The sequence below is a fragment of the Gadus macrocephalus genome, chromosome 19 (genome assembly GCF_031168955.1).
Source record: "Gadus macrocephalus chromosome 19, ASM3116895v1".
NCBI lineage: Eukaryota > Metazoa > Chordata > Actinopteri > Gadiformes > Gadidae > Gadus > Gadus macrocephalus.
Genome location: NC_082400.1, coordinates 2530381 through 2556874, shown reverse-complemented (window position 1 = coordinate 2556874; position 26494 = coordinate 2530381). Strand labels below are relative to the sequence as shown.

General features: G+C 41.4%; 4 protein-coding genes and 2 non-coding genes across 8 annotated transcripts; 2 read left to right on the top strand and 4 right to left on the bottom strand.

Annotated features, from left to right (window-relative positions):
• Positions 1-1880: 1880 nt before the first annotated feature.
• Positions 1881-5151, top strand: rpl28 (ribosomal protein L28). Of its 2 annotated transcripts, none has more exons than XM_060037822.1 (5): positions 1881-1942; positions 2429-2516; positions 2934-3057; positions 3658-3776; positions 5027-5151. In XM_060037822.1, the coding sequence occupies exons 2-5, from the start codon at positions 2436-2438 to the stop codon at positions 5114-5116; spliced, it is 414 nt and encodes a 137-aa protein (XP_059893805.1). In that variant the 5' UTR covers positions 1881-1942; positions 2429-2435; the 3' UTR covers positions 5117-5151. The 2 variants fall into 2 exon arrangements, with proteins under 2 accessions (XP_059893805.1, XP_059893806.1); XM_060037823.1 differs by having other exon boundaries at positions 1906-2023.
• Positions 5152-5286: 135 nt separating this feature from the next.
• Positions 5287-12552, top strand: LOC132447268 (histidine-rich glycoprotein-like). Of its 2 annotated transcripts, XM_060037820.1 has the most exons (4): positions 5287-5869; positions 10121-10229; positions 10674-10790; positions 11999-12552. In XM_060037820.1, exons 1-4 carry the CDS (start codon positions 5843-5845, stop codon positions 12142-12144), a joined length of 399 nt encoding a protein of 132 aa, XP_059893803.1. In that variant the 5' UTR covers positions 5287-5842; the 3' UTR covers positions 12145-12552. The 2 variants fall into 2 exon arrangements, with proteins under 2 accessions (XP_059893803.1, XP_059893802.1); XM_060037819.1 differs by lacking the exon at positions 5287-5869 and having other exon boundaries at positions 8608-10229.
• A 619-nt stretch (positions 12553-13171) lies between these two features.
• Positions 13172-18309, bottom strand: pdcl (phosducin-like). Its single transcript, XM_060037818.1, has 4 exons — positions 18161-18309; positions 17182-17369; positions 16123-16304; positions 13172-14217 (listed from the first exon to the last, which is right to left on the bottom strand). The coding sequence occupies exons 2-4, from the start codon at positions 17354-17356 to the stop codon at positions 13651-13653; spliced, it is 924 nt and encodes a 307-aa protein (XP_059893801.1). The 5' UTR covers positions 17357-17369; positions 18161-18309; the 3' UTR covers positions 13172-13650.
• A 3724-nt stretch (positions 18310-22033) lies between these two features.
• rpl37 (ribosomal protein L37) lies at positions 22034-24398 on the bottom strand. The gene is made up of 4 exons (XM_060037824.1): positions 24246-24398; positions 23488-23623; positions 23254-23338; positions 22034-22142 (listed from the first exon to the last, which is right to left on the bottom strand). Exons 1-4 carry the CDS (start codon positions 24333-24335, stop codon positions 22073-22075), a joined length of 381 nt encoding a protein of 126 aa, XP_059893807.1. The 5' UTR covers positions 24336-24398; the 3' UTR covers positions 22034-22072.
• Positions 22560-22635, bottom strand: LOC132448108 (small nucleolar RNA SNORD72). The gene has a single exon (XR_009523312.1). It is a non-coding gene; the product is annotated as a small nucleolar RNA SNORD72 (small nucleolar RNA).
• LOC132448109 (small nucleolar RNA SNORD72) lies at positions 23714-23793 on the bottom strand. The gene has a single exon (XR_009523313.1). It is a non-coding gene; the product is annotated as a small nucleolar RNA SNORD72 (small nucleolar RNA).
• Positions 24399-26494: the final 2096 nt, after the last annotated feature.

Here is a 26494-nt window from a genome sequence, read left to right as displayed (position 1 = left end):
CATTCTGGACTTAATCTGCTGCTCTGGTGTCACCCCTTTTGATCTCACAGCTGATGAACTCCCCATAACTGACCATTTTCTCCTCTCATTTACATTTTAACTCACTCTCTCCATCTCAAAAAAACCCCGCCCTATTTATGTAATTTAAAGAATATTGACCCTGCCACTCTCACTTCAAGAATCCACTCCCCCTGCCTCCCTGACATTCACAATCTATCCACTCCTGATGAACTGGTCTCTCATTACAACAATGGACTCAATAATATCCTTAATTCCCTTGCCCCATTAAAAACCAGATCTGTTTCCTTTTCCGTCTCTGCCCCTTGGTTCACTCCCGATCTCTGTTTAATGAAAGCCAAAGGTCGGCAACTTGAACGTCTTCATTGGAAAACTGGTCTCAGTATTCACAAAGAGATGTACAAGAACCACATCTTGCATTATAAGGACTCCATTGCTGCCAGCACTAAAACCCACTACTACTCCAATATGATCACGGCCAACAAAGGAAACTCTAAGTCACTGTTTCCCCTGCTTAACAAAATTACCCAACCACAGGATTCTCTCCCCCCTCACTTGTACACAACCTCCTTCTGCAACTCCATGATGTTCTTTTTCATCAATAAAATCAAGAACATTCACCTGCACCTTGGATCAACCCCTCATCTCAATATCTCAGCCGACTTTTACCCTTCCACACACTCATTCTCCTCCTTCCAGCTCCCTGATGTCTCAGAAATCACTGAACTCATTCGGAAATCCAAGCCATCCACCTGTCAACTTGACCCCTACCCACACATCTGTTTAAGTCCTCCCTCCCCTCCCTAATTCTTCTAATTTTTGCACTCATCCACTCCTCTCTTACTACTGGAACTGTCCCTACATCCTTCAAAACTGCTGCCATCACCCCAATTCTGAAAAAAACTGGTGCAGACCCCTCCAACTTCAACAACTTCCGTCCTATATCCAATCTGCCTTTCATCTTAAAATGTCAGACACCGTCCCTCTCTGTAATCTCTGACCTCAAACAAGGACTATAATTCTTGCACCTTTTGCACAATACTGTACAATTTTTTTTGTACAGTGCTGTCTTTTGTGTATGTATGTGTATGTATGTATATATATATATATATATATATATATATATATATATATATATATATATATATATATGTGTGTATGTATGTGTGGATATATGAAGGGGGTCAGGGGGTCTTAACAGTAGTATAATGAGCACATACCACAGCCTGGCGTGATCTATTGCTTAAATATATATATATATATATATATATATATATATATATTCGCAATGGTTTATGGGTTGAGTATATATATATATATATTGCTGTCAAGCGATTAAAATATTTAATCTCGATTAATCACATTCATGTCACAGTTAACTGGCGATTAATCAATTATTTTTTTCTATTCTAAATATCCCTTGATTTCGTGCTGCTAGCCTTTTAGTGAGATCAGAGAGTGTTGAGAAGGATATTGAGGTGGATATTAGAAGAGAGACCCGCAGTGAATTCAGCCCGGTCCAATAATTACTTTCTCTCCATTGAAACCCATTCATATTTTTTCGATCTCATAGGTCCCATGGGCTCTACCGGAACGGGCGTGACTTCGCCACTCTATGATTCCCGTCACACTCCAGGCCAACAGGGGGCGCACTAGTAATACCAGCAGTCAAATAACATTCCTCCAACAATTGACCGATAATATAGTCCCACATTACAATGAATAATTTAAGTGTCAATTTTTCGTAAAATTTGCATTTAAAAATTACCAAACTATTCCACTTACAGCATCACGTTTGAGTGCATTAGAGAACGATGTTTGGTTGAGATGACGAGAAAGAGGTTCAGGTCCATGCGGAGGGCTATTTGAAAGAGTCCATTTTATCCGGCTTCCGCCCTTTCTCTTCCTCTCCCTCCGCGCTAAGGTAACGTGGTCGCTCCGTGTGTTAGAGGCTCACCTCTAAACCTTTACTTTACGGCCCATTTTTGGTACTTCGCTATTATAAGTAAGGCGTTTTTTGATGGGTATATTATTATTGCTTTGACGTTGTGTGCCATCTGTCACACTGAAGCGTTGAGATGGTATAATATGTGCGTTAACCTGTGAGCTGGTCGGGCCTTAGCATTGGTTAGCATTGAATGCAATGAGTGAAGCATTGCTTCATTCAGTGCTGGCATTTAGCATTGAACCAAAGATTATCTTTATTCGATGTGACCATGACTGTATACATCATTTTAGGAAATGGTTCAACCGATCTGTTCTCATGTCCGTGGACAACGCACTCGCTGCTCGCTGTCTTCTAGTATTCATAAACACATGCGCTGGTCAGCTTAGTTGATGGGTTGACTATTTGATGTGCTGTTCAACTGAGCCTCACAAATAAACGTCTGCCGTCCTCCCATGTCTCTAGATTCGCCATGTCTTCTCACCTGCAGTGGATGATTATTCGTAACTGCTCCAGCTTCCTCATCAAGAGGAACGGACAGACCTACAGCACCGTGAGTGGTATATTAGTTACTACTGTAAACCCTTTCTTGCTATTTCTAGAAAATCCTCTGACGGATATTCATAAATTATCTCAAAATTATACCCGCAAGGCAACTTTATTTATATAGCACTTTTCATACACAAGGCAGACTCAAAGTGCTTCACATATAAACATTGTCATACAATAAAATAATAGGTAAGTAAAAGAAAAACGTATGCAAAAAATAGAAAGTTAAAAAGGCATTTTAGTATTAAAATAGAAAATAAAGGCAAAGTTAAAAATGCAATGTATTTAAGATTTAAGTGAGTGAAGGTGTTGGGTTACTTTAAGCCTTTCCGTTTTAGAACCAAATACAATATAACCTTAATTCTGAATGTGTATTATATCTGTATTGTGATATTTATCTCCCTGTATATTTATTGAACAGGAGCCAAACAACCTGAAGTCCAAGAACTCGTTCCGCTTCAATGGCCTGGTGCACAGGAAGACTGTGGGTGTGCAGCCCGCTGCTGACGGCAAAGGAATCATGGTTGTCCTGAAGAAGCGTGCAGGTTAGGATTAGAATCTGGGTTTTTTCCAGCATGTAGCCAGTGACATTTGTAAATTGTTGCCAAATAAATCAAATTAACAACCCTGAAAGAAAGTTAAGCTGATGTTGGTCCCAGGTTCACGCAACGCAAGGGGGTTACGGACCCTCTTTTCATCCACCGCAAGGGCCTGACATGCGCCTCTCAAAAATGTAACCATCCGTCGAGGCGACACAGAAGCAAGGGCTGTGATTGGTCCGTTCACTAAAACCCGACACAGAACCAAAACAGGTTCACGACTGCCTCGAATCGTCTGCGTGGTCCTTGTGTTGCGTGTACTTGGAACCATAATCAGCCCTTTAGTATATCGCTCTTCCTTGACAATGCGATAGTGGCTTCGTGCCACCTTGCTATTTCCAGCGGCACTATGTACAATTGAAAACGAAGCTGATGTGGATAATATGGGGTTTTAAAGAGTTATGAATCATTATGGCTTCATTGGCCAGTATAGACATAGTAAGTGAGCAGTCCTTTCCAGAAAGGCTCGGGGGGGGGGGGGGGGTGGCGCCTGAAGAAGATTGTCTCTTAATGTTGACACTACAATACTTGCTTCCGATTGAACAGGTCAACGCAAGCCTGTCAGCACATACGAGAAGATCACCATTAACAAGAACTCCCGCGCCACCCTGAGCAGTGTCAGGCACATCATCGGCAAGAACAACTACAGGAGAGACCTTCGCATGGTGAGCGACTCCACACTGGGCCAATATTAGGACATGGATGGTCCTTTTCAGAGAAACATACAACTCCTCCAGAATTCACAATTATTCAATAGTTATGATTTTCCATACACAAGGACAGGCAGAAATAAAGAAATTAGGTATACATTCTAACAATCCGAACCCACACAGTCCTTCAACGTAGAGTAAAAAGCAGGTAAAAAACTGACCAATGGAACTCTAGTGTGGCTGTAACACCAACACGGTTCAACTGACTTTTGATATGCAGACATTGACAGTGAAAACAATTTGAGTTCTTGCTACACTACCACTCTTACTTCGCAGGAATGGTCCTAAGTAGGATACCTGCCTAAATATCTTGATACTTAATTGATCCCACGGCAAACGCCTCCATCAGGAGTGCAGAGCTCCGCCATCGAGCTGTAGGGAGTAGTTTGGGTTCAGTGCTTCAGAGCACTACTGTAGTGTGCAGGCTATTCCCCATGAAGTGAGACTTATTATTTTCCTGTTTAATACAATTTTAGTTAATGTGCTTTCTTTGTTTCGTTACACATTTAGGTGTTTTTAACCATCAATGTTTTTTATAACATTAATAATTAGATTATTGTAAATAATTTGATCACGGCCAGTGTTATCAAAGCTTTAACATTGCATGCAGTAATCTGTCCTCAACACCTTTTTAGTTATCTTAATATATTTGCCACCAGATAAATTATTATATTTTACTTTGTGGTTTTGACGAGAAGTTCATACGTTTTTTAAGTCTTGAATCAAATTTTCATGAGTCGTAAATATTTTCACGCTGTCGGGAGAGGATAAAGAATTTCAAAAAATGAAATATTGATTTGCCTTATTTATCCAGTTGAGAGAAAATAACATAATCAAAAATACAAATAAATGTTTACTTTACTATGTTTACTATAACCCTCAGGAGGATTTATAATCAGACTATACACGTTGGGCTGTGAAATCTGTATTAAATGTGTTCCATCAGGTATTCTTTAATTAATGCTGCCTTGTATATGTCCAGGTAGTTTTAAGCCAGACAAGTTGTAATGTCATACATGGCGACTTTATTGATCAAGTACGGTTCACTGGCTCAAGGAGGCCTAAATCAGTAGACTGTGGATGTTGGGGTTCGAACCAAGAGCCTTTCGCCTGCTAGTGAATAACTTAAACATTTGACTATCCTGCCGCCCCCTTTTCTAGTTTTAGAAATGTGTTTTGTAATGCAAACTCTGCTCTCCCTTCAGGCGGCTCTGCGTCGTGCCAGTGCCATCCTGAAGAGCCAGAAGCCTGTGGTGATCAGGAAGAAGCGCACCAGGGCTGCCAAGACCGCATAAATGTCATAATTCTGAAATAAAACATTTTGAAAACACTGCTTGGTCATTTGTGTTTGATTATTGTTGATGGATTAGGAGCAGGTGGGTTTATATACAAACAAAATGTAAACATTTAAATTGGCTATTAAAGGTCCCATGAAATGACACCAGCTGTGAGTTTGATGAGCCTTACAAGCCGTTTGGAAAATTGCTATGTATAGGAGTTTACAATTTTTGAATTACTAATAATTACTCAACTGTACTGATCGTAAATATACATATACACTGAAAAAAGTATAACCATGCTCAAATAAAAAAAAATGATGTCCAGATATCACATCTAATATATTTGACTTCACAGAATCTAAATTGAGTCACTTGTTATGACCTGTTTATGTTGTAAACAGCAATACTGTACTTGACCCAACCTTAAATCTTTGCCTTGATCCAAATGATTTGCTCAATATTTCAGTTGAACCAAACTATATTTACTTTCAACTAAATGGACATGAATTAAAGTTTGCATTGACATGTTAATTTATTTACATGTAACCAAACTATAAAAAAAGACACTTGGCCAATCAAACTTAAAATGTATTTATTCATCTTTAACATGAACCGTAACATATTTAACATGAGGATAAAGGAGCAGATGAGAGGGGTGGAGAGGGGAACAGGAAAGGATGGAGAGGATGAGAGGCGGGAGAGAAGAGGATAGAGAGAGCAGGACAGGGCCATGAGGGCAGGATGCTATGTTTTCTAAAAACCAACATGGTATACTGCTTTATCACCCTCTGGCGACTGGAATCTCCCTGTCCAGATGCCATCTTGATAAAGACTACCCTTAAAAGGGCAGTCTTTATCAAGTCGGCATCTGAATGCTGTGTTTTTTTTTGTGTTGCTGCTGTGTTTTCAGCACGGATATAAACTGTAATGATCTTTAAGAAATGCAAGTCAAGTAAAAAATAGATTGCCTACCAAGCAAATGAACCAGAACAAACACACACATGGTAATAGGCCTATACACAGGCTCTATCAAATCTGAACTGTAATTCAATTAAATATTGCTCTCTGGAAGCAGTATTGACCCTCAAAAGACTAAATTCAAAACATTCACTCAAAGCCCAACAATATAACATAGTCTTAAATGGCTACAGCACCTGTGGCTAGGTGCAACTAAGTGCCGCTGAGGTTCTCCCCCTCGTAAAGTGCTGGCTAGCAGCTTAAAGGGGACATATTATGAAAACAGCACTTTTCCTGGGATATGGGGTGTTGTTGTGGGTAGATGGTGCTCCCACACGCATACAAACTTTGAAATAAGTCTGTACATGATTTTTTGAGTGAGATACGCATTTCTGGAAGCAGCCCGCCTCCAGCTACCAAACGAGCGAGTCAGTTTCGGCGCCCCCTCCTACGTATGAAGGGGGCACATTTGAATATTAGCTCCCACTTCCCCACTCCCCTCCAATTAGAGCATCGCTACGATTTTGTGGACCAGCGGACGAGCAGCTCCGGCGGGGGGAACTCGGCGCTAGCCCTGCAGCTAAGCTCTGGGAGTACAATCCCTTTCTCTGGCGCCGAGCTCACCCCGCCGAAGGGAAGTCGGGAGGAGGAGACATGGAGTAGAAAGGGATTTCCCTCCCGGAGCTGAGCTGCCGGACTGCCGCCGAGCTTCCCCAGGCGGAGCTGCTCATCGGCCGGAGTACACCACCGGAGCTGCCGGACTGCGGCCGGACGGCTTTGACAGCGGCCGGCAGCTCCGGCGCGGGGCAGTGCGGCTGTCCGGCAGCTCAGCTCCCGGAGTACAATCCTTTTCTTCTCCATGTCGCGGTTCATGGACTTCAGAGTCAATGCAAAAGTTCCTTCCCCCCAATCCTATCCCCCACTACGAGTCTTTACTTGTGGAAGTACCAGAGACGTCAGACACAGTCTTTATTATTCATAATATCATCCGAGGCGCACATAGCTTTTGGCCGTGATATTAGATAGATTATATAAATACCTGTATATAATATTATTATTATGTTACATTATATTATATAGATATAGATCTCTAGGAGTCATCAAACGGCAACAATCCCTTCTCCTCCATGCTGTGGTTTAGTCTGACAGCTCATTGGTCAATGGGCAGCAGCTCATTTGCATCAAGGCTACAGACACCAGAAACAGCTCATTCCGAAGGGACTGAACAGAGGGGAATAGCAGTAGACAATATTTTTTTTCTCAAAAGCTATTTCCAGCAAACAGCTTCAAAAACATTTTTTCTGGAACTCAAATACTATGTTTAATTGTTGGGAAAACACACCATAATATGTCTCCTTTAATACACAGACACAAAAGCACAGGTGCCCATACTGCGAATCTTGGAGCTCATCTTGTTGGAACCAAGCTCCATCAGGATCTTCTTAAGAGCCTCAAAGGTGAAACTGAACCCCTGGAGATATTCCATGTTAAAGGCACCCAGTGCAACTTTATGTAAACATTCAATGAAAAATAAACATTCAATTTCTAGTCTTTTTTACACGTAGTAAGTTTCAATAACTCCATACCATTACATATCGACATTCAAGGAGCAAAGATGAGACGTCGTTGTGTGGTGAAAACAACAACAATCGCCGGTGGGGAGAAGCCATTTTTCCATTGACTGGAAGCCTGCTTTATTTATTGTAGGTTACAAAAAATAAAGAAAATGGCGGCATTGTTGTTGTTATCGATTTTGTATCAGTTCTCACCACACAACGACGTCTCATCTTTGCTGCTTAAATGTCGGTATGTAATGGTATGGAGTTATTGAAACTTACTACGTGTAAAAAAGACTAGAAATTGAATGTTTATTTTTAAGCCTCGAAAGTTGCACTGGGTGCCTTTAAGAGCATAAAAGAGTCCAAAGAGCAGTATCACTCCAGCTGCCCCGGATGTTAGCGAGCGATCCATTGTCATAACGTTACCGGTAAATGCGTCATTACCACTCAAACGTCAGCTAGCTCATGTTAGCTAGCTAACTCGCCAGGGGTAACGGGTCGGAAAAACACGTTTTAAGGCCCAACCAAGAGCCTGCCTGGAACGCGGCACAGCCCGCTACATAGACGGATTATGAGATATCGGGCCCCGGGGCACGTGGACTCCGCACAGGCCCCCCTTTTTATTTTACTTAGTAGTAGGTACGGATGGCGTGCCCACACTAGCCAAACGATCTAGACGTTAGGGGGCAAACGTACTCAGGCACGGTACAGATGGCCTAGTGTGATTGGGCCAAGGTTGACCGGTGTAAGTGCCATATTGGCTCGGCTACCAGATCGGCTCGGGGTCCGTCGTCTGCTGATTACGTTACACAATATCATTGGCTGTACGCTTGAATGGGCGTAGGCTACATTGTGATTGGCTGCTAAGGGACAGTTGTGATTGGCTGTTTTGTGCTGTAGCTCTGGCTGTCGTCATAGCAACCACAGCGAGCACATGTGTGAGCGCGAGTAGGTCTGTCTAGTTTCGTATATTCCCGTTTTTTCAGCCTAACGTGATTCAAAGTAGCCTAATCAGGCTGAAAATGTGCCCAATCTGGCAACACGGACGGCTTATCTTAACAGCCAAGATGATTCCGAGGGATGTTTTGTTTTTAGAAGAAAACTATCCATACAGATAGGTTGGGAATGGTCTATGTTCAAAATGAAAGATCATTACAGGCTCTTTAATATAAGCCATAAAAGACCTTATTGCTGTAGATAGCGTATTGTGTGACGTAATCAGCAGACGACGGACCCCGAGCCGATCTGGTAGCCGAGCCAATATGGTACTTACACCGGACCTGATCCATGGACCAGGCGTGAGCGAGAGTAACGTGCCTGCGCACGCGCCTGTGACTGTGCGGTTAAGATGGTATGGTCCAATATAGTGGTGTCTGAAATGAAACGTATTTACAGGGCAGAAGGATATATATACATGTTTTGAGCCTCTTGAAATGTTTTTCATTACCTATTTTTTCAACCTTTAAAAAATAATTGTTTTTGTTTATTTTGAGGGGGGACAAATCTACCTTTTCTAAATATTGCCATATTATTTGCCATATTTTGCACTGTCACAGCCATTATCAAAAATTGAAACTCCTAACTGAGCATGAGAAATGTTTTTGAAACTCACATCCTCACTGTCTAAGGGCAACTCTCCCACTCTTTACACCCATTTAGTGTCTGCCTTTGTACCGAGGCACGGATAGAAGTGTAAACTAGAGAAGATAAGCCTACTCCAGGTACATAGAAAGAACAGACCCATGACCCGTTTTATGAGTGGCTTGTTTGTCCTAAAAGGACCCCTAAATAGGATACAGGAGTTATACAAACCGTTCTGATTCATGGCTTCTGTTAAATAGTTATACTCTTTTCAGTGCATGCCATCTATTAATATGAATCTACAAGCTAAATATGGATAGGTCATGATTAGATGTGTACTCTTGGTGGGGTTGACTTTCCCCTCCACGTTGACCCACGTGCCAACATCAGCTCCCATTAATTAAATCCAGAATGTCCCCATCGATTACCTATTGGACAATGTTCCGTAGATCTGCCGCCGTGCCCTCTGCTACCATCGATCAATAGGAGGGGGAGGTGACTCGCGTGTCATTGGTAGTTATTTATTTCATGTGTTTGTAACTATATTAAATATGGATCAAACCTAGTAAGGCAACGATTCCGTTTATGGTCAGAGACTGACCAGTGGTGAAGAAACCTTTGGATTTATTCCAGATTCGCCCACTGGCGGCTTTCCCTGTCACGCTTCTGTAGGAAGAAACCCTGTTGCTACTCCTCCCCGAGTGAGGCTGATGAGATAGCCCATGGTTTCTCTGCTGACACCCAGCTCTTCTCTTAGTTCTTTATGTACCTGGGATTGATAGCTAGTTATTTGTGAAGATGTGTACTTTTTCCCCCTCTTTGGATATTCAAAGCTGTGGTCGCCATGGGAGGATTTAGGCCAGTGTTGCTGTTTTTAACTCTGGTTCTGCTGGTGAAACAAAGTTCTACTTTTGAGCTGCAGGACACCATCCATGCTCTGATAGAAGAGAACATCCACCTTCACGACCAGCTGGAGAACCTCACTCAAGCCCTCAGAGAGCTCAAGAGAATGCTGTGGCACCACTCGAATGGTAACGTGATACAGTCAAACATATATGGGATTTTCAATTTACCAACAGACATCCACAATGAGTATTGTATTTATGTATTTATGTAATCCAGTTAATTCTTTATTTTCTGCAAGTATTTCATTTTAAATTTGTAATTTATTGTTCAAGATGAACATCACTTTTTTCAGTTTGAAACACTTTGAATAAAGCTTATTCAAAATTAATTCCCTTGTCAACATCTCTAATGAATTGGTGTGACAAGTTTTTTTCTTAATTTTGTGCTTGTTTTGCATATCTAAAATATTTCGTTAGAGTCTCCCCATTGGCTCAGTTTTAGTTGAATTCATCTTAGTCTTAACATTTTACTCCTAACACATTCTAAAGCATATAGATGGTCCCTAAAGTACTGTCTTTATTTCTAACTTAATTATGTTGTTATTCAAGCTAGCTCTGCTTTTCATCCAGATGAGAATCACCATAACGACCACCATAGCGACCACCATAGCGACCACCATAGCGACCCCCATAGCGACAACCATAATGAGGATGCTCGAAGTATGTGGAATGAATGGTCAGCACATGGTGAGTATTATTTTGCCCCGTGCATACCACCAAAACCAAAAGCTAAAGGCATCTTTAATTAACTTACAGTAGATCAAAGGTCAGGAGATGTTCTTGTAAAATGTTTGCATATTCTTTAGATTGCTATAGCGCCCCCTATGGTCCAATCAGGATACATTTGGGACTGATTATATCTTAATCCATGTTACTTTAAGTACACTGAATTTGATGGTAATTTGGATAAAATGAATCCCACATTTGTCTTCTAAAATGGTGGTCTTTTGACCATGTTCTTTGGTCAATAGACATCATCTTACTGAGCAATTAGCCTTCTCCCCAACCGTCAAAAAGTTAGTTCTGCTAAAATTGAACATTCGGCCAAAGATCCTTTGTCATTTTTGTCACAAGCCACGCCCATTTTGTTGCCACACCCCGATTGACCAATGCTTGTTTACATCTTCTGAATTTTGTCCCTCAAAATCCTACGAGTCGGTCCTGATATGAACAAGTGATTTTACTTTTAAATTTAGAATTTAAATTTTTCCAATAATCATTCGCACTTCTTATCATACAAACTTACCTTCTCAGTATGGTATATATTGGTCCATAGATTCCATACACCAAAGAATTAACCTTAAGTCTAAAGCGTAGCATCCTTAACGATTTTAGTATTTTCAGTAAATCTATCAGGACATCATAGGTTCTTGAGGCAAATGTGTCACTCATGTATAACAACTGTTATGACTGTAGATAAAAGGGTTCAGGAGATTGCTGGGCAGGGGTTTCTACCCCCCCTATCACAATAAGGGGCCTCACTCTTTGTGCTTGGCCCCATAATTAACGTAGACTCACTGAACACAATAGAAAGTTGTGTAACAGGGCCAATCTCGCCATTAGCCAACATTGATTACATGGCCAACACTTTGGGTCACTGTGGCATTGCAACCAAAAGGAGAAGTTGTTTGTATTTTACTTTTTCATTAAACAGTACCTCAATGCTCCACATTGTAGCACCTCAATGGTTTGTATGGTTGTTTTGTATTCATCTTCAGGTCTTAACAAGTTGGCATAATCATCTGGTACCCATTCTACCATTCCCTTACCCCCACCCAACTGCCAACTGTGCCTCCCCTGCAGTATGATGGATCAGTGTGTCTGTTATCTCAGTGAGACTCTTAACTCAAGATACTAAAATAGTTTGTCCTTATTCTGTCTCCCCTCTCTGACAGGCATAAGTGAAGAAACCCATCTTCTGTTGGAGCATGCTCTGTGTGGACATGACCCCCACAACTCTGGAAGCTTCCATGTCCCTACCCCCTCCCTGCTCCTCCTGGCCCTACTGAACATTACCCTGCTGATGTCTGGCTCTATTTAGGCTACACTAGCCTGCCTCACAATTGTATAAATGTACATGGAGGTGATATAGTAGATCTATATTGACTGCCTGTAACATTGCTCTTGCTGAAATTATGTTGATACTCAGCCATAAAAGCTGAGAGTGACTGCTGTGAGTATATCGAGATATAGGTTGGTATGTTTTAAAATCCTTTCATTCATAGGACCCATCCAGTCCTTTTTTTTTTTTTCGTTAAGTGGTTATTGATTGGTCTAGATTGGCTTGACTTGTTCATGTGCTGTGAAAAGATTCTATGGAAAATCCAGTGTGGTGGAACGGAGAGTCGATTGTAGCGTCGCAGAGCTGAGGTAGGGCACAACCAGAAACCTGGGGGATATAATGGGGCGTATTTAATGCATTAAATATGGGCTCAGAATGTTGATATTATTTCTGTGTATGTAATGGTTTATTCATTTCCATAAACTCATTCAAAGATCCTGCTTGACTCATTAAACCCATGGACTTTTTCTCTCAATTTGGTCTGAGGAGAAAACGGATGGTTCCAGTGAAAACATTACAGGCGGCGATGGAATAGCCTTATGTTAAATAAGGTTACTAACTGAGTTGAAAGGTTCCAGAAGTATCTGAGTGGCAGCCATGATAAGAGCTGATAATGAGATCAGTCCATCTCATTCAGCCTTGGTTACTCTGGACCATCCTTAACTGGAGGATGGGAGATAAGGCCGTCCCACAACTCCTTGCAGCAGCAATATTTAAAGCCATGCCCTATTCTTTGGTACAAAAGTTACCCGAAATGGTTATTCAATTGAGAATGGTGTCTCACGATCACCCTTCTGTCAATTATCATTTATCCAATTAATTAGTATGCTTGTATGAAAATAAGGTTGGTCATGTTTATCTTGTTTATCGTAAGTCCGAATGGCACGACACTTGGTATATGGCTGCGACTTGGGATATTTCACTGCTAGGAACCTTCCTAAGCAAAGAACATTATTTGACCACAGGAAATGCTGAAACAACTCATTCTAGAAAACAAAGCCATGACGACAGTCTTCAAATATTTTTTTATTTTCTCTATCACTCATCAACAAGTTTGCAATGGCCAAACACATATAAAAGTTATAAAAACTAAATAAAGCCAAATGCAGCCAGTAGGATTAACACCTCAAAACAGTGAAACACAACACATGCAACCTAAACAGAAAACTAACTAACAGAAATAAATAAAAGATACAAAGCTGAACCAAACACATGGACCTATTTAGCACCATAATCCCTATCTGCTTTTAGGCCAAGATTAACTCTTTTTAAATATGGTGTTTACAATGGAATGAATATGACATGATGATGGAACGGACTTTAGCGTCATTAATTCGTTTTTGTACTGATTTGCTTACTTTAGGTCCATTTCATTGGGTCAGTGGGAGCATCATGCAGTCTTCAAAAACACAGAGTGGTCTATGCTTAACTATGCAGCATTTGTATCCTTCATGTGAGTGCGGTGCGTGAGATAAAAGGGGGCCTCTAGTCTATCTCCAGATCGGAGTCGTCGTCCTCATGGAGGTGCTGCACGATGGCCCCGTTGCGGATGGTCTTGGGCATGACGGTGGCTGGTTTGTCGGGCAGAAGGCCGTACTCCTGCAGCAGGGCCTCCACGTCCACGGCAAAGAAGTCCTCCCCCAGCTGGTCAGTGACCCGCACGAAGTTCCCGATCAGGTCTCCGGCCTTGTACACCAGCAGCGCGGGCAGGGCGCTGCCCCGGAACAGGGCGCTGGTGCTGATGGCCCCGCTGCGCACGCAGCAGAACTTGACCAGCGGGTACTCCTGCGCCAGGCATAGCAGGCTGCCGCGCATGGCCTCGCAACCCGGCACCTCGTGCTCGTAGATGTGGATCATCACCAGCGTGCTCTTGTCCTCGTTGTCCAGGGCTTCCAGGAACTCCTCCCCACTCTCCAGGTCGAGGACTTGCGCAAAGCGCTTCCCGCGGCCAAGCTGCCGGCGCATCTGCTCGATGCGCTGCGTGCGATAGTGCTGCAGGAAGTCCTCGTCGTCCTCCTGCTCCTGCAGCATGTTGTACTCCTGCAGGGTCATCTGGGCACAACAGACAGGCAGCATGAAGTGCATGGGCGTTTTCAGTTACACTAATTAAAAAACATATCTATAATTGTAGTTTGAACGCCGTTGAAAGTGACATATTAAAACGTGCATCACTGCAGTCAGGTCTATTATAGCTAATGCATTGTTTTTTTCACCCCACACCAATTGAGGTGTGAACTTTAAAAAAAACGTGGATTTATATTATAACCATGGTTATTATTATGTATCTGATTAAAACAGGCTAAATTAAGTCATAAAAACTGGGAAACTACGCATTTTTCAACGTGCTTAAACCAGGGTCTAATTCTTATATGCATATTTCTATAAAGGACATAGCACATGGCATTCTTCCGCAATTCATATCTCCATTCATAAGCTAAATGTAAGGAAAGTAAAAAGGGGCCGACTCTTCTCATGCGCTTGTTTGTGCCAACTTTCAGAGGGGAGGTTGAAGGGATGGAGTCCCCAGTGAACACTCAAGAAAATCGAATTATTGGGTTAGTCCGACTATGATTGGATTATTAAGACGCATGTATACACTTAAACAGACTAAAATCCAACCGAATTGAGTTTCTCATAGTCTAATGAAGACCCTGAGATTATTAGATTGATAGTCGAATTAAGCGTGCATTTTTATGTTCAATACGATTGGGATTGGATTATGCGTTCGGCACAGGCTCGTGATCGATTCTGGGGGCCATGAGCCGGAAGTAGGAGACGATAGTCGTGTTGTTGTCGCCGTTTGAGTACGAGAAACTGTGATTTATTTAAAAAGGCAAATGTAGTTACTCTCATCTCATTTTTTTTTTTCTATAATAAATATATCATCATCAAGATGCATTCAATACACTATGCTTCGATTTCACCCAAGGCTGAATTAAAAGTACATGTTTTCCTAATGTTGGTCATCATCTAATGTGGTCGATAGTGTTTGAGTGTGGTCGCTAGTGTTTACATGTGGTCGATAGTGTTTAAATGTGGTCGATAGTGTTTAAATGTGGTCGATGGTGTTTGGATGTAGTCGATAGTGTTTAAATGTGGTCGATAGTGTTTACATGTTTAAATGTGGTCGATAGTGTTTAATTGTGGTTGATAGTGTTTAATTGTGGTCGATAGGGTTTACATGTTTAAATGTGGTCGATAGTGTTTAAATAATTTATGTTCTTTTCCCTCACTCTCCACCTCATCCCTAACTCTCCACCTCAAGCTGGTGTGTAGTGAGCGTTCTGGCACCGATTGGCTGCCGTGCATCACCCAAGTGGGTGCTACATATTGGTGGTGGTTAGTGAGGTCCCCCCTTCACTTTAGGCGTCTTTTGAGTGTTATTAATTATTATTATTCTTCATGTTTAACCTCTGTTTTCTTTTTATTCCTAGTCTGTTTTACATAGTTTTGAATGATGACTATATGCTCTGTAAGGTGACCTTGGGTGTCTTGAAAGGCGCCTCTAAATTAAATGTATTATTATTATTATTATTATCAACGAGGTTGTAAAGTAGTAACTTCGGGCACATCTGTCGAAATAAATGTATTTTTCTTCCGACATGTTTACGATCTTTATTCTTTCATTGCGCCGAAGCCAAACTTACGGGGATATTCCCTGATACTATGAATCTTAAAGACTGGTTCTCTGACCCTCTGGTACTTCCACAACAAGTAAAGACTCGTAGTGGGGATTATCTTGGCCATGGTTGAGAACGACTAGGGGGAAAAGAACTTTGGCTTTGACTCTCTGAAGTCCAGATTGAACCGCGACATGGAGGAGAAAGGGAGTAAGGCCGTTTGCGGACCGCCGCCGGAGGACACACACACACGACACACACAAAACACACGCTGCAGGCCAGTCAGGTGGCAGATTGCCCTGTGACCACAGTAGGGGATCCAGTGCTCATCTCTTACTTTCCCAGCAATCTTTTCTTCAAGCGCCTTCTGCTTCTCCTTGTCGTTCTCCAGGTCGAGGTCTGAGCGGCAGGTCATGGACAGCTTCTTGATCAGCCTCTCCATCTCCTTCTTCTGCTCCTGCCTCTGCTCCACCTCCAACTGCTTGTATTTCCTCCAGTCGTTGATCACCCCCTTCGGGCCTGAGGGACAGATTGTGTCCCATTTAGTACTAGGCCTACAACTTTAGAGTTGATGCATTATACTATATTGTTTTCACAGATGAGGTTTGATCATCACTGATTATAATCAACATTATATTGTTATGGGTGTAAGATTGGTCTAAAAACATTATCTTTCACTTCAGATGTATTTTGACCAATTCTGCTGGAGAAGGCAAGGAGAAGACGCATCTTATATGGTATGGGTCTCTACTAGAAACAAGCCTTACCGAACCAAAACAAAATTGTATTCTCAGATCCAGAAGATGATAACTAAATCAAAAGCATTGCCTTCCCCTCGTCTTTCCTGGGCCAACAGCGAACACAAACTCGGCACTAAATGGTTAACTAAACCCATCCTGTAGATGGTGGTAAGACAAGCTAAAACCTCCTGTCTGCACACCGTCCTTAGGCAAAGTGTCTATAAAGGTTGAAAATCCAACCTATGGAGTTAGACGGGCCACTGTAGAAATACGTTCTGTAGAAAATAAATCTTGACAAATTATTATATCTCTGAAGAATATATTTGCATTTACATTTAGCTAACGCCTTTGTCCAAGGCGACTTACACCCATTTACACACCAACAATGTCGGGAGCAGTTAGGGTGAGGTGTCTTGCTCAGGTACACCTCGACACTCAACAAGGAGGAGACAGGGATTGGCCGTTTAGTATCTCATCCCAAATGATTCTGGGTTGGACCCAAATGTCCACAGTCTAACCGATAGTCATCCATGAGCGAGATGCATAACCCTGACATACATCTAAAAGAAGATATCATTCACTAGCAAGTTATTTTGGGTGAAGGTGCTGAATGTCTTAATAGTATATTAAAACCACAGTGAGGTCTCATCAGTGACCTGTGTTGACGGCACTGCCATCAGCGCTGTACTCTATCTCCGGCTCCAGCACATCAGGGTTACGGATGGTCTTGGCCTCATCCTCCTCCTCCTCATCGTCGCTGCCCTCGCCTTCGCTGCTGCTGTAGTAGTACTGGAGCTTTTCCCCAAGAAGTTTATCGTCCAGTGTCGTCATGGCTACTCCTCAACTGGAAACGGAAAGAGGTTGAAATTGTAAAAAGAAAAAAAAGGATGCTTACTAACAAATACATATTTTAACTTCCCATAGTTTGTCTTAATATTCAAACGTTGGGGGTGTGGCTACTATTATGATGACTACTAAACACATCACTCTCTTTTTGCCTTATCATACATTTATCAGATGACTTGCATACTAACGTTATGTTAGATAGACATGCACATATATAAACATGAAGGTATGTCAAATCAAACAATTTAGCAAAGAGATGACAGATTATGTCAGAATAGGTCACTAAGGGAAGCACAATGGGGGAGCTCATATCCTTGAGCATCAGCCTCCACATGATAAGTGACAGAAACCACTAAGCTGAATACACGTCACATTTCCTCAGGGGAGATCTAGAGTAGATCTTCAGGGTAGATCTAGAGTCATTCATCATTTCAGTCCCATTAAAAAGACAAATATCTGAGAGCTAGCGGCAAGTCATTTCAGACTTGCTAAAAGCTTGACGTTTCAAGCAGAAATGTATCTGCAGTTAAACACAAAGGTGAATTATATAAGTAGGTCAGCAGCTGACGGCTCCATTGTTGGAGAACCCGAGGCTCCCATCTGCTGGCATTAGGTCTGAAAGCTAGGCTCTAGAGCTAGTCACTAGTGCTAACTATCTGTCAACGCCTGACAGCGCAACAAAAAGCCATTTGTTAAATCAATTCAGCCGTCATGATGGACAGGAATATTTCTCGACGATGCATTTTTGAAAAGCTGTATTATTATTATTTACATTCGTTTTTATCTTACCTTATCTTTAAAGATATGAATGCAACTCCAGCCGCAGCGCAACAAATCCAATCTGCTGGAGGATTAAAGCACTTCCTGGTTGGAGAACAAAATGGTAAACTGCTGATGACGCGCACAAAGAGGGACCGCCCCCACAGCCTGGTGATGATGCTCATTGCTCACAAAGAGGGACCGCCCCAGCAGTCCTTTACACGCTACACAGCACGACGCTGAAGTTGGCATCCGATTCGGCTTGAAAACCACTTAGAATCTTCAAATCGGTCCTGATTGAAAACCACTACACCTATACTCTTCAAATCTGGACTACATTATCACAGAGAAGCTATACATGATGTAAAACATAGTTTCAGATTTTTGAAACCTTTACCCTATTTGTGAAAATGCAATGCGGTCTGGACCCCTAAATGAGCCTGTATTGCATTTTCACAAATAGGGTAAAGGTTTCACAAATCTGAAAATATGTTTTACATAATGTATAGCCTCACTGTGATAATTTAGTCCAGATTTGAAGAGTCTAGGTGTAGTGGTTTTTAATCAGGATCAGTTCTAATGCGGTCTGGACCCCTAAAAAGCATTAAAATGTGCCTTTATTGCATTTTCACAAATAGGGTAAAGGTTTCACAAATCTGAAACTATGTTTTACATAATGTATAGCCTCACTGTGATCATTTAGTCCAGATTTGAAGAGTCTAGGTGTAGTGGTTTTCAATCAGGACCCGTTCTAATGCAGTCTGGACCCCTAAAAAGTGTTAAAATGAGCCTGTATTGCATTTTTCACAAATAGAAAAAAGGTTTCACAAATCTGTAACTATGTTTTATATAATGTATAGCCTCGCTGTGAAAATTTAGTCCAGATTTGAAGAGTCTAGGTGTAGTGGTTTTCAATCAGGACCGATTTAAAGTGGACCAGCTGCCGAATCGGATGCTGCGAATCGGATGCCAACTTCAGCGTCGTCTACAACGAGACATCAACTCTGTGTGCAAAAAAAATCACGCATCGTCATTTTAATGCTTTTTTTTAAAATTGAGAATTGAGATGTTCTCTCATTTCTGGGCTACGTAGCTAAAACACGGCCACCTCATAAATTGATCAACGCATGGTGAGTATGGTAAGTAGGGTGAGCAATGTAAGCATGGCAAGTAGGGTTCGTACGGTGACGTGAGTACATTGAGTAGGCCTATGATTACGGTGGGAAAGTATATCGGTGGTAAAGTATATCAGGCCTTTATTTGTATTAATCTAGATGATTATGGCTTACAGCTCATGAAAACCCAAAATTCAGTATCTCATAAAATTAGAATATTGTGAAATAGTTAAATATTGTAGACTCAAGGTGTCACACTCATCAAGCAAAGGCTATTCAAAAATATGTTCAGTTCCACAAGGAGTGGACTGAGGCAGGAGTCAGTGCATCATGAGAACTGGTCTGTCGCTCTTTCCATTTGGAAATCAAGGTCCCTCAGTCTGAAAGAATTGAGAGGCACAGAATCCAAGTTGCTTGAAGTCCAATTGATGAGGTATTGTCAAGAGTGTAGAATATTGGTGTATTTTAGTGTCTCTTTTGTTCACATTTCTAGCCTAGGAACAGGCCAGGGCCTCTCTTACTGATACAAGGTGTTCCTCAACATTTTGCCATTGTTATGTCTCAACAAGGTTGAACCGACCTGGTCCTCCGGGACATAGCCAGGGCCAGATACCTTATCAAGGCTGAGAGTGCGTCTGTTCACGTGTCATTCATGTATCCCCTTTTTGTATAATACTCGCCCCAACCCTTTGGTTCGACGAGAAGAGGGTTCGACAGCCAAGGAACAAGTCATCAAACGGCTCCTCAATGGGTCCACTATAGATTATTCAACCTAAGTCTGTATCTCGCTGTATTACATCCTGGAATAAACCATCTATTCAACCATCTGATCCAACCTGTCAAGTTGCTTTGATTTCGACTTCAAGAATTACTACCACAACGAAAAATACACAACGCAGAGTCTGTCCGAACAGTTTAGAAATAAGCTGAAATCTAACAAGAGGAAGATAAGTGACATGAGACCAAACAATGCAGACGAGCTGAAGGTTGCTATCGAAGCAACCTGGGCTTCCATAACAACTCGGCAGAGCAACAAGCTAATCGACTGCCACTCCGCATTGATGCTGTTAATGCAAAATGAGTACAAGTACAAATACAAGAACACTTGTCAGAAGGCCTACAATTCTTTTATACTGAATATTGGGTTCTAATGAGCTAAAAGCCATAATCAAGAATGCAAAGGCTTGAAATATTTCCGTTTGAATACGTTTCACTTTTAAAATAAATCACTGAAAGTAATTGACTATTCTTCGAGTCTAATTCAGATACACCTGTAGATCACTATACGTATACAAGACCGATGAAAATTGTTATGTTTCAAAAATACAATTATAATGTATTTCAATTACACATGTATTGAAATAGTTATGGTATAATAAGCATCCCAGCGTATCAGTTTCAAAGTACAGGCAAGATATGCTGTACATTATTGCTCCCTGCCTGCAAATGGTGTCAAGAGCAGAAAGTACACCAGTGCACAAGTTGAAGTCAGTATTTTTTAGGATTGCAATGCTCGTTATATACTCCAGTATATGCTCCATTATTGATTATCTAAGTGTCCCTCCAGGGGCTAGGGGTCAACAATCCATTACAACTGTATCACTGATTACTTGGACATTTACAGAATAAAGTTTAGATTTGAAAAACGTTCATCGGTATCCTATAATCTGAACCCTGTCCAACTCTTAGTTAACTTTACTCAAACCATGGCATATTTTCTCCTTCAAAAAAGCCTGTTCCGTCCCTACCATATGGACGGAAAATACTGTACAACTGTTAACATTTGAGTGACGTTGATTGTTCGTTACTTCTAGGTGAATGCCATGTATTCAGCACATGGTTCTTGCACCATTTTTAAAGTCAAATTTAAGACTTTTTAAGACCAACACATACATAAATTAAGACCCAAAAAATGTCTGAAAAATTATTTGATAGAAAAGGTGTGTATAATTGAGTCACTTATACACATCAACCGTAGCCGTAGTACTAGCAGTACTCTTCCAAGGTTATCTCGGAAGCGCGCGGACACGACGATACGCGAACACATTAACCCACCCGTGTCACCCATGACCGTCGCTTAGCAACCGGACACGCTGGGGTTGATATGTAACAGGTGTTGTGTCGAGATCTGTTTCCCCGTCGAGATGCGTTTCCCCTAGTCCCCGCCCCCGTCCGAAATTACCCGAAGGGCGAAGTTAGCGCGCGTACACAAAAAGCTCGCGAGCTGCTGTGCTCGTACCACAGAGGCACTTTGGAGAGAGCTACGGTTCAAAACTGACTTTTTTTAGCGAGTTTTATCTGAAAATGTTGTATTGTAGATCTTTCAATAAAAAATATTGTTTTTGTTAGACTTTTCATTTTGAATGTTATGGACTTTTGGAAGGAAGTGTGCTCATTCATAATACTGTCAGATACTGTTCCCCCTCTGTTCCATAGGAAAGGAGGCTCACACATCTTTCAAATTAATACTGCTGACTTCTTTCCCCACAACAGATAAGTGCTGTGATTTTCAGGCTGATATCATTCAATTTGACCATTTAGAACAGGGGGAACGCATCCTGACAGCTTGGAATAATACTGTCAGTATTTACAGTATTTGTAAGAAAATGTATGGCCTTAATTTTACTCAAAAAAAATGACTTTTTAAGGACCCGCGGGAACCATGAAGCAGCTATTTATTTTCAGGTAACATTCCATAACACGGATGGTTTCCTAGTCATAAGTTGACTACTTTCATCTTTAACAGGAGGTTGATGGTACAAATGCAAACAAAAGATCGGAGTCAAAATCTATTTAACAGCCCGTTTAATCAACAAAAAGTGTGTATTTAGGATGAGCTGGAGGCAGCCACCGCAGCACGTCTGGGTTTGGGGGTGGTACCTTCCCGGAATCCATTCCTGGAGACAGAAAGGAAAGTTTGGCTCAAACAATTCAATGGTAAACTACTATAGTGCAGCAGAAACAGTCATAACAGGAATGCTGTGTTTTACAAATTTCTCTAAGCTATGAAACTCATTTGCCATCGTTCTACAATGTACATACAAATTGCGTAGTATTTGGATGCATTGGCTCTGCAACAGTTTTTGATGCAGTATCTTAACGGTTGGAACCAAAATATACAAGAATAACTGCACGCCTTCCGTCTGCAGTTTTATTTGTAGATAGTTCAGATGAGAACCATCTACAAATGACAATACCGCATTAACCAAACTAGGGACCCCATCATATTTAATTTGGCCATTGCAAGTTCTCTAGGAGATTCTAGAAACAACTATTTGGATCACATGAGTAACACCTGTGATGTGCCAACTCAAAGCTTACCTCAGTGAAACATTGATATCACATTGATTTCATTTGTTCAGACATTAAATTCAACATCATTGGCAAGCAGTGAAGGCAGATAAACTGAAGACGTAGACCCTGCTCCAATTCTCCCCCTTCCACTAAATTGTGCAAGTTCCCGCGAAGGGGCAGGGTGTCCCAATACTTAAGGGAGGGCTGTTCAGTAAGTAGCTGACTTGCAGCTAAGGCCACCAGAAGCAAGTATTCTGTTTAAGGGGAGAGAAACGGGACTGGGCCATACACTAGCATTATGGACACTTTACACTAAAAGCACCACAAAAGATCCTTGTGGTTAAGTTCGCCTTATTGGTTTGCATGTCTCTGTGGGTAGGTCTTGGGCAGACCCACGTTTGATTTACACATTACACACAGAAATGTCTAATATGAAAACGCATGTCATGCGTGTTTATCCCATTTGCAAAACTTTTTTTTTGTAAAGCAACATGTATAAAGAAGTTTCTCTAAACTGGCTGGCCGGCAATAATGTCTTAAAACCATTAAGGCTGTGTGACATGATCCCACCGCACAGTGTATTTGGCTAACATTTCATGAGGTCAAACCTCATCGGTCGTTTAATTAGAAAGACATTGGTAGCATGAGTAAGCACTACAACAGAGCATAAGCATAATGTTAATTACACAGGGAAACGGAAGTGGTAGAGCGTACCTGAATCTACGGTAGACCACCTTCAGGTGCCTCAGGCGACCAGTGCCAGTGGTGTTCCTCCTCTTGGCCTTGGCACTCCAGTTATCTGTAGTGGAAATAGGAAAGGATAACACCCATCAAACAACACACATGCTGGGTGACATCACCACATTAAGTGAATGGTAGCAGACAAGTTCCATTTAGAGAAGGGGATTGATACACGCATCTTAAACAGTTTCAGGGCGAGTCACTCACACTTTCTCTTGCGCTTCTCGGGGTAGCCACACTTTCCGCAGGTAGACTTCTGCAGATGGTAGGCTTTGGACCCGCAACGCCGGCACAGGGCGTGCGTCTTATTACGACGCTTTCCAAAGGAAGAGGTTCCCTTCGTCTAGAACCAGGAACACTTTGATTAGTGAAAACTCCAAACCATTATTAGTAACAACTTCGTTAGGATAACATACATACAGCCAGACGTTGAAACGTGTCTCAGTAACATCATGAGAATCATTGAAATATCATATGTTCAGACATTTGTGTTTGAAACATCACTGACACGACTCTAGCTGCAGGTTAAACTCCACAATATAAACGTTAAACATGAACACTAGGCAGAACAGACATCTCTGCAGAGCTGTATTTAGCATTATACTGAAGTCACCACGAAAATAATTTAGCTTAATACACCAACGGTTTACCAAATGCGATTAGCAAGACTACCAACCGTTTAAGCCCTTAATTTGCTTCAAATGATGACTCGAATGTAGTATGGTATTATATTTCTATACTATATAGTAGTAGACTAATACTGTAGCTTGGACGGTTAGCACCCGGCTACTGCAATAAGCGGATGACAATTGAGAATACAACAAAATTGTTGCTTCACCCAAATAAATACTTCATCCAAACGTCAATCACAACTCATAAGTTGCAAACAAACTAATAATCATATAGTTTACAATATTCAGTAACTAGATGTTAGAAGATTTCGTTGTACAAGTGTGGCTCCGTACCATTTTCTTCCGGTGGCCAAGGGAAAAGAGGAAGAAACAGGAAGCGGTGCCGCAATAAAAGCAATCCGTAGAATTTCCGGTGTAACACATAAGTGGTCCCCGAAGATTTTGTAAATCTGACCTGAAATGTTGACCAGACCTCAAGACCTACTCATATCATTCCAGTATAAAGCTCCTCACTAAGTTTCTCAAAGAGGCTTCACATAGTGGATAACTATGGGCAAAAAATACAAGATTATATATTTGATTTGCCAATTTTATTGCATAAAGAAACTATACAATGCTAATCAAAAGCAGTTAGAGACCGATGTGTGATGTGGATATTTTAGATTGTTGTGGCAGATAGACGTGAAATTAATTAGAAAAGGTTCTCAAAATGTTGTATAATTTCAAATATTAGTTATAACATTACAGAATGTTGGACATACAGATACTATTTTAGAGACACTGCTGCATGCTCTGCATGATTGTCAAGTAATGCACCATGTTGTTGAAGCCCTTACAACCATTGAAGGTGGACTTGGCTGGCCAGGTTCCAAGACACCCAGGCTTTGCTTTATAAATGACAAAAAGTGAAGTGCAGGCAAAAGATTAAGTCCAAAATGTAATGCTCGAGAAACAACATTCAGGCTGGTCCTTAAAGAATAGAAAGACACAATCGTTGTGAAGTGGATAAAAAATAATGGTTAAATCAGCTTCCTACAAAAGCATGCTATAACAAAAGTTTTAATTCAAATATGTATTGCCTTGTCTGATATATAATATAATAAATACATTTTTGCAAACAGGTTTCCGGTTTAGACATGGTTGGATCTGTGTGAAACCATCAGGCATTGCAACATTCTGCTACCAAAAACTACTGCGACCTCACCATTGTTATCCATTTATAGACAGCCTTTTCCCTTGTAAAGCCTGATTATAGAATGATAAAATTCTATTCCCAGAGGGGAAAGGTTTGGTTAGTCTTTGTTTAGCATATTACTGTACCGTACCTAATGTTTGTTCTCTATTTTCATCCTGGTCCCACAAATCAGACTTTAGATTAACATCTAAAGTCTGAGGTATAAAGACACACCCTGGTTACACTCCCTACACATTTTGGGTCACAAGGACTGTCCCTACACCATCTAGAGGTGTTTCCTAACCCCCCTTTCCCAGCCTGTGATATAATAATGATAATTTGTAAATCAGTGAACATGCGCAATGGTGTGTAAACACAGAATCCAAAAAGCCAGTGCAGTTGCAGTATGCTCTTGGACAAAACAACGATACAGCTATGGGAGCTAACACTGGTTTGGAATACAATTAATAATTGACCTTCATCCAAATGCTATTGGAAAAAAAAACATGATATTATTAAAATCATTTATGAAGATAGAAGCACTTCCCTGACCTGACTTAGATCGTCTCATATTTCTAATATTGATGTCATAGCCCCTCTGCAACCCCCCCTCTTCTGACTCAGATGTAGGTGTGAAGGTAAAGCTCTGTCATTCATTAAATAATACTCATCCACAATAATACTATTCAACAATTTGTCCCCTGATAAAACATTGTTATTGTATTGAGTACTGCAGAACAGATCTACTCCTGATGGTCCAAGAACCAGAGTTTGATCAGATGGAAATACCTTGTCAGTACAGCTTTTCACTGAGTCAAAGGACAATGCTGTTCAGCCGTGTGTGCAACAACCGAAGTCTAAACATTTTCTACCAAAATACAGACTTTGGACCAGGGTTGCTTGATGCAGCCTGGAAAGCATCTGGATCAGTGGACTTCAGTTTGATCTGCTACACAGATCCATCTGGACCTCCACACGCCCACATCGATCTCAGTGGGCAGTCTTGCTTTCACAGACAAACTCGTCCAGCCAATCAGCGCAACAAAATATTTGATGCCTTCAGGGTGTGCTATTCAGAGTAGGCTAGTGCATACTCTAGTTCTTCTTTACGTATAGTTTTAATCATCTATTTTTGCAATAATTGCATTCATGGCTGTGTTAACTCCAGAAATGTTAACCTTTATGCTAGTTGCTTTGGGAGACCATCACTCTTTGCCACTGGCAGCCTTTATTTATGCCGTCAACCATGACACAGTCCCTGATTGGCCCCGATTAGATTATAATTTCTGTAAATTGATGTGGGGGCTCGGGGTCCAACTCATTCGTGTGAGATCACGTGATCTGGATGGTCTCCAGGCTATCGATGTTGGGAGATGGGGTGAGTTGGTCAATTCACACAGTGTCTGAT